Source organism: Lissotriton helveticus, chromosome 3_1 (assembly GCF_964261635.1).
Source record: "Lissotriton helveticus chromosome 3_1, aLisHel1.1, whole genome shotgun sequence".
Classification (NCBI taxonomy): Eukaryota; Metazoa; Chordata; class Amphibia; order Caudata; family Salamandridae; genus Lissotriton; species Lissotriton helveticus.
Window position 1 is genome coordinate 974,695,154 of NC_136061.1, and position 15,012 is coordinate 974,710,165.

General features: G+C 46.5%; 1 protein-coding gene across 9 annotated transcripts in view; it reads right to left on the reverse strand.

Annotated features, from left to right (window-relative positions):
• HDAC4 (histone deacetylase 4) overlaps positions 1-15,012 on the reverse strand; it is a 1,367,213-nt gene that overhangs the window by 701,367 nt on the left and 650,834 nt on the right. For all 9 annotated transcript variants that reach the window (XM_078681413.1, XM_078681410.1, XM_078681417.1 and 6 more), the window contains one exon: positions 8,706-8,944. In XM_078681413.1, coding sequence (XP_078537539.1) covers positions 8,706-8,944 — 239 coding nt within the window. The remainder of the gene's footprint in view (positions 1-8,705; positions 8,945-15,012) is intronic.

Consider the following 15,012-nt stretch of genomic DNA (forward strand, 5'->3'; position numbering starts at 1 on the left):
AAATAAGACAAGATACCCAAATTACTGGGTTTCAACTTGGCTCAGATCATGTTTAACTGTCCGTCTATGCCGACGATATCCTATTATACTGTTCTCGTCCAGATATTTCTTTCTCTTCCTTTCTTCAACAAGTTTATCTTTTCTCACAAATCTCCGGTTATCGCCTCAATCGGGACAAATACGAGGTTTTACCCCTCAATGTTCTATGTCTCCGCCACTATTTTGATCAAACAGGCTTTTCCTGGCAACCAACTAAACTAAAATATCTAGGTTTATGGTTCTCCGCTAATATTTCTGACACTTTCAAATTCAATTTTGAATATATTACCAAGAAATTGATTGACTTAATTACCAGATGGCATCCCCTTTTTCTTTCATGGTGGGGCAGATTAGACTCTATTAAAATTATGTTAGCCCCTATAATTCTATATTCTCTTTCTATGATTCCTGTTCGTATCCCAGGTTATTATTTTAAAAGAATAGATTAGATCTTGCTGAAATTTCTATGGAAAAATAAACCCCCTCGGATAGCCTTATCAAGTCTTAAGAAGGATACAATTAATGGTGGTCTCAAGTTCCCTGACTTACCTTATCACCTTGCTTTCTCTCTTAAGCAAGCTTCCAGATGGTTATCTACTGAATCCCCTCCCATCCTCCAGTATGGGTATCCATTGAAAAATATTTTGTTTGCCCTTTCGATTTCCCCGAAACTCTGGCATTTACTGCCAACTCTTCTTTTTTGCAATCTTCGGTTATTGCCCATACTCGTCAACTTTTAACTCCCCCATCTACAATTCTCTTATCCTTCTTTAATTTCGCTGCCTCAACAGCCAATTTGGCACAACAAATTACTACGCATAAAGAATCGTAACTTTTATTGGAAATCATGGAGATCTAAGGGTTTACTATGGATCTCTCAACTTTTACATGCAAATATACCTTTATCTTTTTCCGATCTGCAATGTCTTTTTTATCTTCCTAACTCTTGTAAAAAACAATATGATCTTCTGCTCCATGCCCTTCAGCATTATCTTCAATCGTTGCCTTCTTCCCCTATTCTCCCTTCTTCATGCTCCACTATTTTTCCTCTTCCGACAACGGCCTCTTCTGCTTCTAGTATATACAAATGTCTTTTATCTCCACACAACAGCTCAAGACAAAGACTGAATTGGCTTGGGAACAAGATTTGTCCTCCTCCTGGTCGGTTTCCCTTTGGGACAAACTCTGGTTAAAAAATTCATAAAACTTCAAGAGCAGCTAATACCACCCAAACCCTTTACTTTATTTACCAACGCTTACTATACTCCCCTGCAAAACTGGCGTCCTTTTCCCCAGACCTTTCATCTTCATGTTGGTCTTGCTCATACCCTAATGCTGATTTACTCCACATGCTTTTTCTTTGTCCAAACATATCTATTTTCTGGAAATCTATTTGGTCTCGTATTAACCTTATTTTTAACACAAAAGTCCCCTTCTCACTTCCAACTGTTTTCTTAGGTTCCCTATCTCCCTCCTGGCCTCAATCCCCTTCCCACTTTAAACCAATCGACCTTCTAATAGCTATAGCATTACACTTGATAACCTCTAACTGGAAAGATTCGTCAAAAGTTACTTATTTAGCCTGGTGGAATGCCATATGTTTTCATCACAGACTAGATACAAATTACATCAACCCTATTTCCCTGGCAATTAAAAGAGATTTACTATGGATCCCTCTTACTTCATATCTGTCCACTCTCTCTTCCTCATGTCCCTCCAATAATACTCAAGCTAATACACCCGATGAAGTTCGTAAACCGAAATGATTGTTCTCTTGTTGTCTCTCTCTCCAAATTCTGTACGATATTATTGTTTCCTTTATCTTTTATAGATTTTTACACCTATATATTTACTGTTATGTATAAGCATACAATGTATATTTTTTTAAAAATTGTTATTTGATTTCTGCATCTTTTCTATTTGTCATTTCCCTTTCCCTCCCCCTTTCCCCCCGTTTTTTCGCTCAGACATTATTGTTTATTGATTCCTTATTTATGCATCTTTAAAGTATGCTTTTATATTTATATTTACTTTATCTTATATGATGCTTCATGTTGTACCTCTCTTTGTATTTGGTTTCAATAAACTTGAACTAAAAAAAAAAAAAAAAAAAAGGATTCAAGGCGCTGGGGGCGGTTGGGGAGATTAAGTGAGCTAGTGCCCTGAGCCACATGGTTCTGTGGTAAAATGCCGCTGGCGCCAGGGATCCATCTGTGAGTCCCATGTTCTGGAGTCTGCCGCTCTGGCCGCTGCACCACATCTCTCCAAATTAATATGTGATTATCCACCATGACCTTGAAATCTGAGTTCCTACTATTTAGTTCCTAACATTGGGACTTTTTGTAGAATTCCAGGGGAAAATGTATCAAAAAAGAATGAAAAGAAAAAAAAATCCCTAAATTTAGGCCGAGCCTGTAAGGTTTTCTTATGAACTTCACACAGACGATGGTGTGTCCGTCTCTGCTAGCTGTTTAGCCTAATATGTTATGTTATGTTAATTGTATTTGTAGAGCGCCTGGTTACACTGACCCAGTGTGTCCCCGCGCTAAGGTAACAACAAAGAACCAGTAGCAGCATCTAGAGTAGCCTGGTAACAGAACGGATTAGACCACAGGAAACAGATGGGTCTTCAGACCTTAACGAAAAATGGATTCAGACTCCTCCAACCGGAGACTCTGAGGGAGAGTATTCCACAATTGGGCCGCCAAATACCAAAAGGAGCGGCCGCCCATCCTTGATCTCCTAATCTTGGGAATATGAACCATTCCTCTCCCACTTGATCTAAGTGGTCTAGTAGGTACATAGAGAGTGAGAAGGTCGCGCAAATACACAGGGCCCTTCTTTGTACAATTTGGTGGCTCACGCACATGGCCTTGAACTTCACTCTCTCCCTGATGAGAAGTCAGTGCAAGGAGGCAAGCGCTTTCCTTGCAGACGCTCTCCTTGGTAACATAAGAACAAGTCTTGCAGCTGCATTCTGGATGCACTGCAATCTCCGTATGCACTTGTCGGTTGCACCCAGATACAGGAGATTGCAGTAATCCAGGCGCGAAGTCATCAAGGCACGCACCATGATCTTCCTAGATGCCATGGGAAGGGTGTCCAGGGCCTTCCAAAGACCTTGTAAGATACCGAAGCAAGCGCCTGCCACCCACCTAGTGTGGTAATCAAAGGCCAGCTTATTGTCCACCCATACACCAAGATTCTTTGCTTGTTCACACGGTGTAGGGGTATGGCCCAGCGTCTGAGGCCACCAAGCCGATTACCAGACAGACGGAGCCTTTCCTATCACCAATACCTCGGTCTTGGTACCATTCAGCTTCAGACAATTGCTTGCCATCCACTCAGCCAGTTCTTGCAGGCAGGAAATGAAATTAGAAGCAGCGTCGGACCGAGCCTGAGTCAGAGAGACCACCAGCTGGGTGTTATCAGCATAGGACAGGGCATTAATCCCAAATGTATCTGCAATTCTTGCCGGGGGGGGGGACAAAGATTGAACAAGGTCGGGCTCAGGGTAGAACCCTAAGGCACCCCCTGCATCAGCTTGATGTTCCTGGAATAGTGAGCCCCTTGCATAACTTGAAAGCTACGCTCGGTCAGAAAGGATTCCATCCACTTCAAAGCCCCATCAATAACACCGCCTCTCTTTAAATCCTGCGACAGGATATGGTGGGCGACAATGTCGAAAGCGGCACTAAGATCTAACAAAATAAGGGCCGCTGTTTGTACGTCATCCACGTGCTTCCAAATGGTCTCGGTGGAGTACAATAGTGCTGACTCAGTGGAGTGGAGGGCGCGAAAACCAGACTGCGAGGGGTGGAGGAGGTTGTTCTTACAAATGTGTGCTGTGAGCTGTATATTCACAATCTTCTCTGCTACCTTAGCAAAATAGGGAAGCAGAGAGATGGGTCACAAGTTGTCCAGTTGCTCCTCGCTAATATGGGGCTTCTTTTGCAAAGGAAGCACCACTGCCTCCTTCTATCTGTTAGGGACCACTCCTGAGCTAAAAGACATACCGATGAGGTGTCTAATAAAAGGCTCTAGTATGTCCAAACTCCCTCTAAGCACCCTGGGGGTAGCTGGATCCCTAGATGACCCTGATTTAACAGTAACAGCTATCTGTTTAAGAGTGTCCGGAACAGGCACAACAAATTCATGGAGACATTGTAGTGTTGGGACTTCCACTTGCTCCTTCTCCACTCCCACGCTTCCACAAGCAGAGTCAGGGAAGGAGGAATAAATCTGTTCTACCTTCGCCGCAAAGTACTCAGCGATTTCTCAGATCCAACAACAGGTGGAGCAATAGATGTCAAGGAGGAAATTTCTTTAAAAACCTTAAAAAGTTCTTTAGTGGAGTTTTCAGCTATTTGAATTCTCTCCTTAAAATAGGCTGACTTCGCCCTCTTAATGAGCGAATGGAGTGACTTTATACACATTTTATATTCCTCTTCCACAAGAACGGAGAAATCTTTCCTCCATCGTCTTTCAAGACGCTTGCACCCTGATTTGGCAGTCCTTCCCCAAACCAGGGAGCAGATATGCGTCTTTTAGTGGACACCTTATTAAACCAGGGTGCCGTACAGTCAAGGGCCTCAGTGATGCGCCTCCTTAATGCTTCACACACCAGGTTTTCATCTAGACCAGAGGGTGGTCCATCTCTCAGAAGGGCCTGATTAAAAGCCAGCTGAGAGAAACCAACCCACTTCCTGCTTTTAAAACCAGTTTTAACTTTCTCCTGTGTTTTGAGATCCGGAAGCTGTATCTTAAACAGTATCCAAAAATGATCCGACCATAGCACCGGACACGTAGACTCAACCACCAGAGCATCCCAATTGGCAAAGATGGGATCAAGTAGATGTCCCTGCTTGTGTGTAGGGCATTCCAACTTTAACAATAAGAGAAGTGTTTCTAATTCCTGACGCAACTCTTGTGCCCCAATGCTAAGTACATCGTCAAGGTACAGATTCATGTCTGGTCCTAAGGGCAATTTGTCTTATGGAACTGTGAACATCTATGGATTGCCAAAAGATCATTCCATCCACACCTCTAATTCTAGAGATTATTACCGTGTTCCAGTCTATTGCCAAGATAAAAGATAGCCATTCTCTGATAAACATGTAACCGGACAACACAGGACATACATCCACTAGAAGGACAACATTTGAAAAAAATGTGTGAATAGCTAGATGACACCTCACGGGCGCACCACCAATGGGACCCCTGGTTGGTACTCACCAGGATGGCCCTGTTCTCATCATCGGTGTCACCTAGCTTAACGTAAACGTGTCCGAAACCCAAAGGAAAAGAGACAGTGAATGGTGCAGAGTACGCAAAACTTATATGTGCAAACAAGATACAGAAACCTTTTACTCGCATTCTCTTGTTGCAAACAGTAAACACATGTGATTTTCGTGAACGGTATGAAAGAAAAATTGGCCAACTAGGTAATTATTGTCCATTATGGTGTAATTCAATAAGTTTGCGCTGCGTTAACTACACAGTGGAACTACAGGCAGTCCCTCATACGTACACGTCTATCTTGATTTACAGCACGCAAAGCACAGTACCTCTGGCAGTGGCAGCTCAATACTGTTTGCCCTGAAGAAATTGCCTGATAAAGACCAAGGCAATGAAACATGTCGGCTGTGAGCAGAGTGCGAATCGATAGGTAGTATTCGCATCTCTCCTTTTTATGTATATGTGTTTACTGTTTGCAACAAGAGAATGCGAGGAAAAGGTTTCTGTATCTTGTTTGCACAGTAGTATTTGTGTTATATGTTGAACGTTGTTAGTCCTTGTCACATATAAGTTTTGCGTACTCTGCACCATTCACTGTCTCTTTTCCTTTGGGTTTCGGACACGTTTACGTTAAGCTAGGTGACACCGATGATGAGAACAGGGCCATCCTGGTGAGTACCAACCAGGGGTCCCATTGGTGGTGCGCCCGTGAGGTGTCATCTAGCTATTCACACATTTTTTTCAAATGTTGTCCTTCTAGTGGATGTATGTCCTGTGTTGTCCGGTTACATGTTTATCAGAGAATGGCTATCTTTTATCTTGGCAATAGACTGGAACACGGTAATAATCTCCAGAATTAGAGGTGTGGATGGAATGATCTTTTGGCAATCCATAGATGTTCACAGTTCCATAAGACAAATTGCCCTTAGGACCAGGTCTTTTTGTGATTATTGATTGACTGAGTGGAGGGCGACCTAGTCCTGTATTTCCCTCTTGACTCCTAGTATATGTACACAGATTCATGTCTCCCAGCACCAATAGTTTATCATACCTTAATGCAGGTTGCATCAGGTAGTCAATTAAGCTAAGAGAGAACCTGGAATGGGGCCCCGGAGGTCTGTAGACCAACAGACCTTTAATAACATAGTTAGTGTCCTCCCTAAGCGTGAAGAGTCCAGCTTCACTGTCCTCGATAACAACTGGCTTGAGGGAGCACTGGATAAAATGTTTATAAATAATAGCGATGCCCCCTCCTCTGCCCGACAGTCTATCCAATCTCATAATCTGATACCCCCCAGGAAGGGCCTCCAAGATATCTGGTGCGGATTCCGTGTCTAGCCATGTCTCAGTGACAAATAGGACATCTGTTTGTCCTTCATCAGTTGGTCATGTATCTCAAATTTATGCTTCCTCATAGACCAACAGTTGATTAGAGATAGACCTATTAGGGGACCTTCCTTTCTGTCGTCCCTGGGTACCTTTGCTTCGAACGAACAGTGGTTGCATTGTCAACAGTTGCTATCTAAATTCATACTATACATATGTCCATTCCTCTGATAGCCGTTTATGGTTTTCTTTGACACCCTTTCTTCCTGCCTATGTCCCAGACCCCCACTAATGGTCTTTGGCAATGGACAACTGTCCAGTATTTCTTCATCTTTCCAGCTTATATCTACCATCCCCACTTATCGAGCAATCCACAATTCAACAATTGTAGAATTGCTAAGTGGTAAAATAAGCAATACCAAAGAATGGATGAAAAGAAGAATCTACAGGTAGGGGGTAAGCAAGCAAAAAATATTGGTTTTGACCAACGACTGTAAACACAAGTATTCTTCAGACCAACTCCATCTTTTTCCACCTTACCCGCAGCTTAAATTATATCATATCATCTGGGACTCATACAGAGCTATTTCTCCACCTCAATCCTGAGATCGTATATAAATGTTGCTCATCTTCGTCGTCCTTCTCCTTCAGTAATTAGTTTTCATAGGTCTCCATTACAAGTAGTGGTATTCCACCCAAAGCATTAACTCCAGGTGAAATTCCACATTCCACAATGCCAGGTCTCCCTGGGTCTGGAATTATTGGGTCCTCAAATTCCAGACCCTATAAACCTAGTTCCAACTATATAGCTGAGGGGCAGTGGCTAGCCTCATAGCTTGGTCCCCAACCAAGCCCTGCTGCAGTCTGGAGAACACAGACAATATTCCACCCAGACAGGCATAGGTTTGACCTACACACCTTGCTTCCTAACTCAACCCCCACCAGCCCTCCCTTTTCACATGTTCAGAAAGTTATTTTCTATTCCGGGGGAATTGGTTTTTTTTTTTTTTTTTTTTTTTTAAATCGCTGGACTTTGGTGCCAGGATTCCAGCCCAAATCGTAGATTCTAGCCTAGCTCCCCAGTTATCCCCACACCAAATTCCACAATGCTTGTAAAGGCGGCCATAGTGGTCCCTGTATATCTATATCAGCGGTATCCAACCTTTTCTGTAACAAGAGCTACTTAATGAAAATCATCCTCAGCTACTAATACTAGTGTTGTAAAATTGAACACCCCATCCAAGAGTGTCAGCAGTGACCACATCAGCGCATTAGGCAGGGTTTCCAGCAGTAATGTAAAAAAAGCATTGACAATTTGAACTGAAATAATACATGGGTAGTACATACAAACCATAGCTGCAATTCCCCAATGCACCAAGATATAAATATGGGTAATACATTTCTCCAACTTAAATAATATCTTTAAGCACATTTTGACAATCCAAATATTTTTCTACAGACATCAGCTTATGAGTTGTGAAAAGACATACATTTTTGTATTGAAAACATGCTTTTTGATTTTGGCATACATATAATAATTCAACCACGTAAAAGCTTTGATAGCCGAAGACTGGGCTGCACACAGAAAAGCTGCTCATAGGTACCTGGTGAGCTACTGGTAGCTCACGATCTACTCGCTGGAGACACCTGATCTATATGGACTCCTTTTTGGTTCCTCGGACATCCCTATATTTCCTTCTATGATTCAACTATTTTGGTCTAGAACCCTGCCCTTACTCTTCCGGCTAAATCTGGTTAGCCTGCTCTTTTCGGTCAGTTATCCATTATTATCTCTACTCTTCCTCTGGTGGAACTCCCTCTCTTCTCTGCTAGCCTTGCATGTCCTCTCCTCTGCAAGTTGTTTAACCTTGCAAGTTCATTCCTTTAATAGCGGTTTATGTTTTTCTCTTTTAGACACTCTTTCTTCCTGCACATGTCCCAGACCCCCATTGATGCTCTTTGACAATGGACAACGGTCCAGTATTTCTTCAGCTTCCTGCCTAGATCTCCCATCCCCATGTATCCAACAATCAAATCATCGCCTGCCCAGGGATCAGATTATGCAAGAGACTCCAAAATCTCAGAAAGTCAAACCGTCTCACCTTGATATGCTCATGCAGCTGAGCTTCATGCTGTCGTGAAAGCTGCTCGTGCTGTCGCTGGAACTCTGCAATAAGCAGCTGCCGTTGAATCTGCTGCTTCTGCTTCAGTGCCATGAGTTCCTGCTGAAGTTGCTGCTCACGAAGGGTAGGTTCTGGCATGGAGAACTGGTGGTCCAGGCGGAGATCCATTGGCACAGTAGTGGGGGACAGCTGCAGGGGCAGTGCTGTGGCCAAGTCAACTGTAAGATGAGGAAAGATAGAACAACAGTGTTATGTGGAGTGGCAGGACTAGTGGTAACAGAGAAGATGGTGAGCTCGGACGGTTGGGGTTAGTTTTAAGAACATTACATTTCAATTGTAAAATTAAAAAGACCTCTGCCTACTCCGATGAGCCACACTCATTCACCATCGCCTCTAGAAAACAGAAACTAGACGTGCACTAGCAGCCTCCAACCCCAGAATCATCATTCGTTCTGCATTGACAATGATAAGCAGAATCACCACTCCTAGCAGCCTCATTATTATTACAACTTCACATGCATCCCCAGAAAGAAGAACCACAGCGTCTGCACTCATCAGGCGTGGAAGTAACACCACTTGCACTCATTGAGGTATAGTCACACCAATGCACATTCTTGAGAAAGGGATCACATTACCAGCTTGCCCATGAAACATGGTCACATCACGCTTTCGGGGAGGAAGGAACACACGTCTTGCAACACATTAGAGGCACAGTCATGCCCCTTGCATCCCAAGAGGGCAAGGTCACAATCCTGAATTCCAGACGAGGCATGATCACCCATCCCATCCGCACTCCCAGGAAGCTCACACAATAGAGTCTCTTAGGAGGGAGCTCACACACTCTACAAGTGAGACAATGCCGCCTTCATCCTCAGAAGCACTGAAGAAACCATGTCCACGATCAGTAGGTAGAGTCACACTAATTGCACCTCTAAGGAAGGTGCACCCAATACGTGTACTGCGAGGACGTAGCTCGTGCCATCTACATCCCTTGGAATAAGCTCCCAGCTCTTGCACCCCACGAACAGTGCTGACACAGCTAGCATCCCCACAAAAGGGCATATTTAATGTAAAACTTCGGAAGGGACTCATTTCATTTGCCCATGCAGAGGGGGCTCTCCCTGAGGGGGCGCGCATCACGTGCAGCTATGGGAGAAGGACCCATATCAACTGAGTAGCCTGTAAAAAGGCTCACACTACGGGCATTTGTCGGAGGGGTGGGGGGGAGGGGGGTCACAACAGCTAAACCTTCAACAGTCTTGCAATTCCAAAACACCTGAAGTCGCTTATAGAAAGCAAAAGCACCACATCAGTCACGCACCACGCTAAGACATAGCAGACATAGGCGCTACTGAAGAATACCTGCCATTAGCACATATATGATATGAATAGAAGGTTTTGGAACAAATGCTGCAAAGCTACTAGCTTCTCTGAGTTGTGAACAAGTGGCAGAGCTAACACGAGTTTATCAGCTCATAATGGCCGTGAATATTAACAGACGAGACTGCCTTAGCTCAGGTCACCATCCAAGGACACAGTGAACATTATTCATTCAGCTTCATCATAGTTCTGTAACACCACATTTTACTTGCCATTTACGCTGTCCTTGAAGCTCCCCGCCGGTAAAGTCATATCTGTAAATTTCAATTAATAGCACATTGTTTTTTTCCATTCTCGTGGCTCTCGCAGACAATGAAGTGCTCAAAACTATTGGTAGGAACACATTTTGTATTTCACTGCAATTTGTTTCCTTGTATAACATTAAAGCAGTTCAGAGAGTTCATGCCAGATTGGTTGAGTAGCACTTTTTACCCTAAGTGGGATGGGTATGCCCAGACGTGGGTCCCTTGCTCACTGTGCCACTGGATTCAAGCTAGCCTGGCTGATGAAGGGTAATACCCAGAAACCGGTCCCAGGATGCCTTTTCCGGTCCAGGGAGGACCTGGCTTGACAGTTCGGTCTGGACTGTTCCCATGAGGCACAGGGTCAAGACTAATTTGCATATGGCTGGTTCTAAACTGAGGTGGCATGGTGAGCAAAAGAACGATGGATTTAACCTAGATCTCTTGACTGGGGGTAAATGTATGATGTATTCAGCATTCCGTCCATTATTTGTTTGTGTAGCACAGATAATAAACCATAGCATTAGGCATATGGTTTTTTCAGGAGGCACGCACACTTGGGAAATTTATGTAAAGCAGCACCCCCTGAAAACGCTCTTTCAGCCCAGCAGGATGGTGGCATATTAAGACAGATATTTAAGACCAGGGTACTCAAAAAATGACTTAGTTCAATGGGGGCAAAAGGGCCCACTGACCGCTGTACAAAAGAGTTGGGGCTCTATAAAGGAATTGCTCTGCTGATCAAGTGCAGAAAACAAGAGTTGGACTACTAGTTTTAAGTGCCCACCTTATTTGCAGTGGAATATCTCCCTAATATTGTCACTAGTGTATCGAACTACCTGCACTGGTGGTCTGTAGTTGAACAAGAGATGGGAAGGAGCATGCAATGCGACATTGTTAGCCAGTAATTCCTTTTCCACTCAATCCCAGAATATCCATAAGGTAGCTCACGGGTGAAGAAGAGTTGGTCGCTCACTCATTATAGTAATAAAGAAAACAATAACAGCAATGCTGGAGGGGGAAGTATAAGCATTGGCAATGCCAGTACGTCCTGCCTATGTGAGAGCTATTGGCTATGCCAATGTTTTTTAGTCATGTTGCAGCAAAGCTGCTCTTTAGCACGGCTAAAAGGTAGTGACGTGGCAGGACAGAGTAGCATAAAGGACAGTGGAGTATAGTGGCGTGGCAGAGTAGAGTAGCATAATGGACCGTGGATTCAAGTGGCGCGGCACAGAGTGAGTTGTGCGGCATAAGGTAGACTGGAAAGAAGTGGGGCAGTGAGGAGTGGGCGGAGATGGGTGGGGAGTTTGGGGCGGAGAGGGGCAGAGTGGAGAGGGGCAGAGTGGAGAGGGGCAGTGAGGGGCAGAGGGGCAGGGAGGGGCAGAGAGGGACAGAGGCGCAGGGAGGGGCAGAGGCACGCAGGGAGGGGCAGAGGCACGCAGGGAGGGGCAGAGGCACGCAGGGAGGGGCAGAGGCACGCAGGGAGGGGCAGAGAGGCGCAGGGAGGGGCAGAGAGGCGCAGGGAGGGGCAGGGAGGGGCAGGGAGGGGCAGGGAGGCGCAGGGAGGGGCAGGGAGGCGCAGGTAGGAGCAGGTAGGAGCAGAGAGGCGCAGGGAGCCGTAGGGAGGAGCACGGAGGCGCAAGGAGGAGCAGAGTAGCACAGAAAGGCACAGAGAGGTGCAGCATGCCTTACAGTGGCGTTCAGTACAGACGACTGGAGTGATGTAGAGTGAAGTGGCAGAAAGTGGAGTGTCATGAAATGGAGTGGCACAGAGTGGACTGGTACAGAGTGGAGTGAAAGAGTGAGGTGGAGTGGCATACAATGGCACTGACTAGAGTGGCGTGGCGTAGAGTGGCGTGGCGTGGCGTAGAGTGGCGTGGCGTAGAGTGGCGTGGCGTAGAGTGGCGTGGCGTAGAGTGGCGTGGCGTAGAGTGGCGTGGCGTAGAGTGGCGTGGCGTGGCGTGGAGTGGCGTGGCGTGGAGTGGCGTGGCGTGGAGTGGAGTGGCGTAGAGTGGAGTGGCGTAGAGTGGAGTGGCGTAGAGTGGAGTGGAGTGGCGTAGAGTGGAGTGGCGTAGAGTGGAGTGGCGTAGAGTGGAGTGGCGTAGAGTGGAGTGGCGTAGAGTGGAGTGGCGTAGAGTGGAGTGGCGTAGAGTGGCACTGACTAGAGTAGAGTGGCGTAGAGTGGCACTGACTAGAGTAGAGTGGCGTAGAGTGGCACTGACTAGAGTAGAGTGGCGTAGAGTGGCACTGACTAGAGTAGAGTGGCGTAGAGTGGCACTGACTAGAGTAGAGTGGCGTAGAGTGGCACTGACTAGAGTAGAGTGGCGTAGAGTGGCGTGGCATGGCTTGGCGTGGCGTAGAGTGGCGTGGCGTAGAGTGGCGTGGCGTAGAGTGGCGTGGCGTGGCGTACAGAGTGGCGTGGCGTAGAGTGGCGTGGCGTAGAGTGGCGTGGCGTAGAGTGGCGTGGCGTAGAGTGGCGTGGCGTAGAGTGGCGTGGCGTAGAGTGGCGTGGCGTAGAGTGGCGTAGAGTGGCGTGGCGTAGAGTGGCGTGGCGTAGAGTGGCGTGGCGTAGAGTGGCGTGGCGTAGAGTGGCGTGGCGTAGAGTGGCGTGGCGTAGAGTGGCGTGGCGTAGAGTGGCGTGGCGTAGAGTGGCGTGGCGTGGCGTAGAGTGGCGTGGGGTAGAGTGGCGTGGCGTAGAGTGGCGTGGCGTAGAGTGGCGTAGAGTGGCGTGGCGTGGCGTAGGGTGGCAGGCGTAGGGTGGCGTGGCGTAGGGTGGCGTGGCGTAGGGTGGCGTGGCGTAGGGTGGCGTGGCGTAGGGTGGCGTGGCGTAGGGCGGCGTGGCGTAGGGCGGCGTGGCGTAGGGCGGCGTGGCGTAGGGCGGAGTGGCGTAGGGCGGAGTAGCGGAGTGCGGAGTAGCGGAGTGCGGAGTAGCGGAGTGCGGAGTAGCATAGTGCGGAGTAGCATAGTGCAGAGTAGCGGAGAGCGGAGTAGCGGAGTAGCGTAGAGTGAAGTGGAGTGGCGCAGAGTGGAGTGGCGCAGAGTGGAGTGGCGCAGAGTGGAGTGGCGCAGAGTGGAGTGGCGCAGAGTGGAGTGGCGCAGAGTGGAGTGGCGCAGAGTGGAGTGGCGCAGAGTGGAGTGGCTCAGAGTGGAGTGGCGTAGAGTGGAGTGGCGTAGAGTGGAGTGGCGTAGAGTGGAGTGGCGTAGAGTGGAGTGGCGTAGAGTGGAGTGGCTTGGAGTGGAGTGGCGTGGAGTGGAGTGGCGTGGAATGATGCAGAGTGGAATTGAGTGGTATTGAGTGGTATAAAGTACAGTGGCAGGTGCAGAGTGGAGTGTAGTAGCTTACAGTAGAGTGGCATAGTGCAAAGTAGAATGGCGTAGTGTCTCGCAGAGTGGCATAGAGTGGTGTAGTATGGAGTAGAATGGGGTGGCATGGAGTGTCTTAGAGAAGCAAAGAGTGTGGTGGAGTGGCATGGACTAGAGTGGAGTAGAGTAGAGTTCTGCAGAATGAAGTATAATGGTGTGCAGTAGAGTGAAATGGAGTGTCATGGAGTTGAATAGAGGGGTCGATGGGAGTGACGCAGAGTGGAATTAAGTGGATTAGCCAAGCTTAGAGTGGAGTGGCGAAGTGCAGTGCCGTAGATTGGTATTGTGTGGAGTGGTGTGGCATGAAGCAGCGTAGAGTGGAATGGAGTTGAGCAGAGTGGTGTGGCATAGTGTGGCGTAGAGTAGTACAGTTGTGGATGTAAGTAACTAAAGCATTGATAGAGTTGACAGATTGGGTGAAAGCAACAGTATTAGAAAGCTGTATGCCTGTATTAAAAACTGGAAAGGACATTTCATGTCCTGTAATAATACCAAATGCTCACAATAAAAATAGTGAGTTGCAAAATGACAGGGAAGAACACATTTGCTTGATCCATGGTCCAGAGAGGAGCTAATACACTAAAGGCAGGGAAGCCTAAGTGAGCGAAGCAACAGAAACAGTACAAATGACTGTTACAATGAAAACAACTAATAGCATGCTGTGGGCAAGTTGTAAGCCCACTGAATAGTAAACAATACGTCTCGCAGCTCAGCCCAATGCGCTGTGTAGGTGAGACCTAATCACCTCAAAGTCACAGACAACGAGATTAGTTGGGACATGTCCACTGAAAAAGTTTAAATAATGGCACATATGCTGAGGGCCAATGTGACACTGATACTGGGAGGTATGGTGCCACTGATAGAGTGTTCAATTGTCAACACCGATAGCATATATATTACGGGTGCTTAATTCACGGATATAAGCACTAGGAACTTTTGTGGCACATATAAGGGCACTTATGGTTCAGATTTGACCACTGATAGCATGATCTGCACCTGGGATGCAGTAGCTGGACCAAGAATTAAGGCACAAAGGTGTCTCTCTGGTTTTCAATAATGTATTCAGATCATCCAAGAAAGAGTTTGATGAGAGTATTGTGGACAGCAAGGGAGTAAATCTTATAATTTAAATTACAGGGTATCGGACTGATGAGGCAACTTCTGGTCTAGCTGCTTCCTGGCCAGATTAGACAAATTAAGTGGGTCTGTAATGGAATTCACTATCTGTAAGCAATGGGCAAGCCAAGGAAAACACAGTCCTATTAAGATGGACTTCTGGTTCCAGGATGGACTTTTGAGTG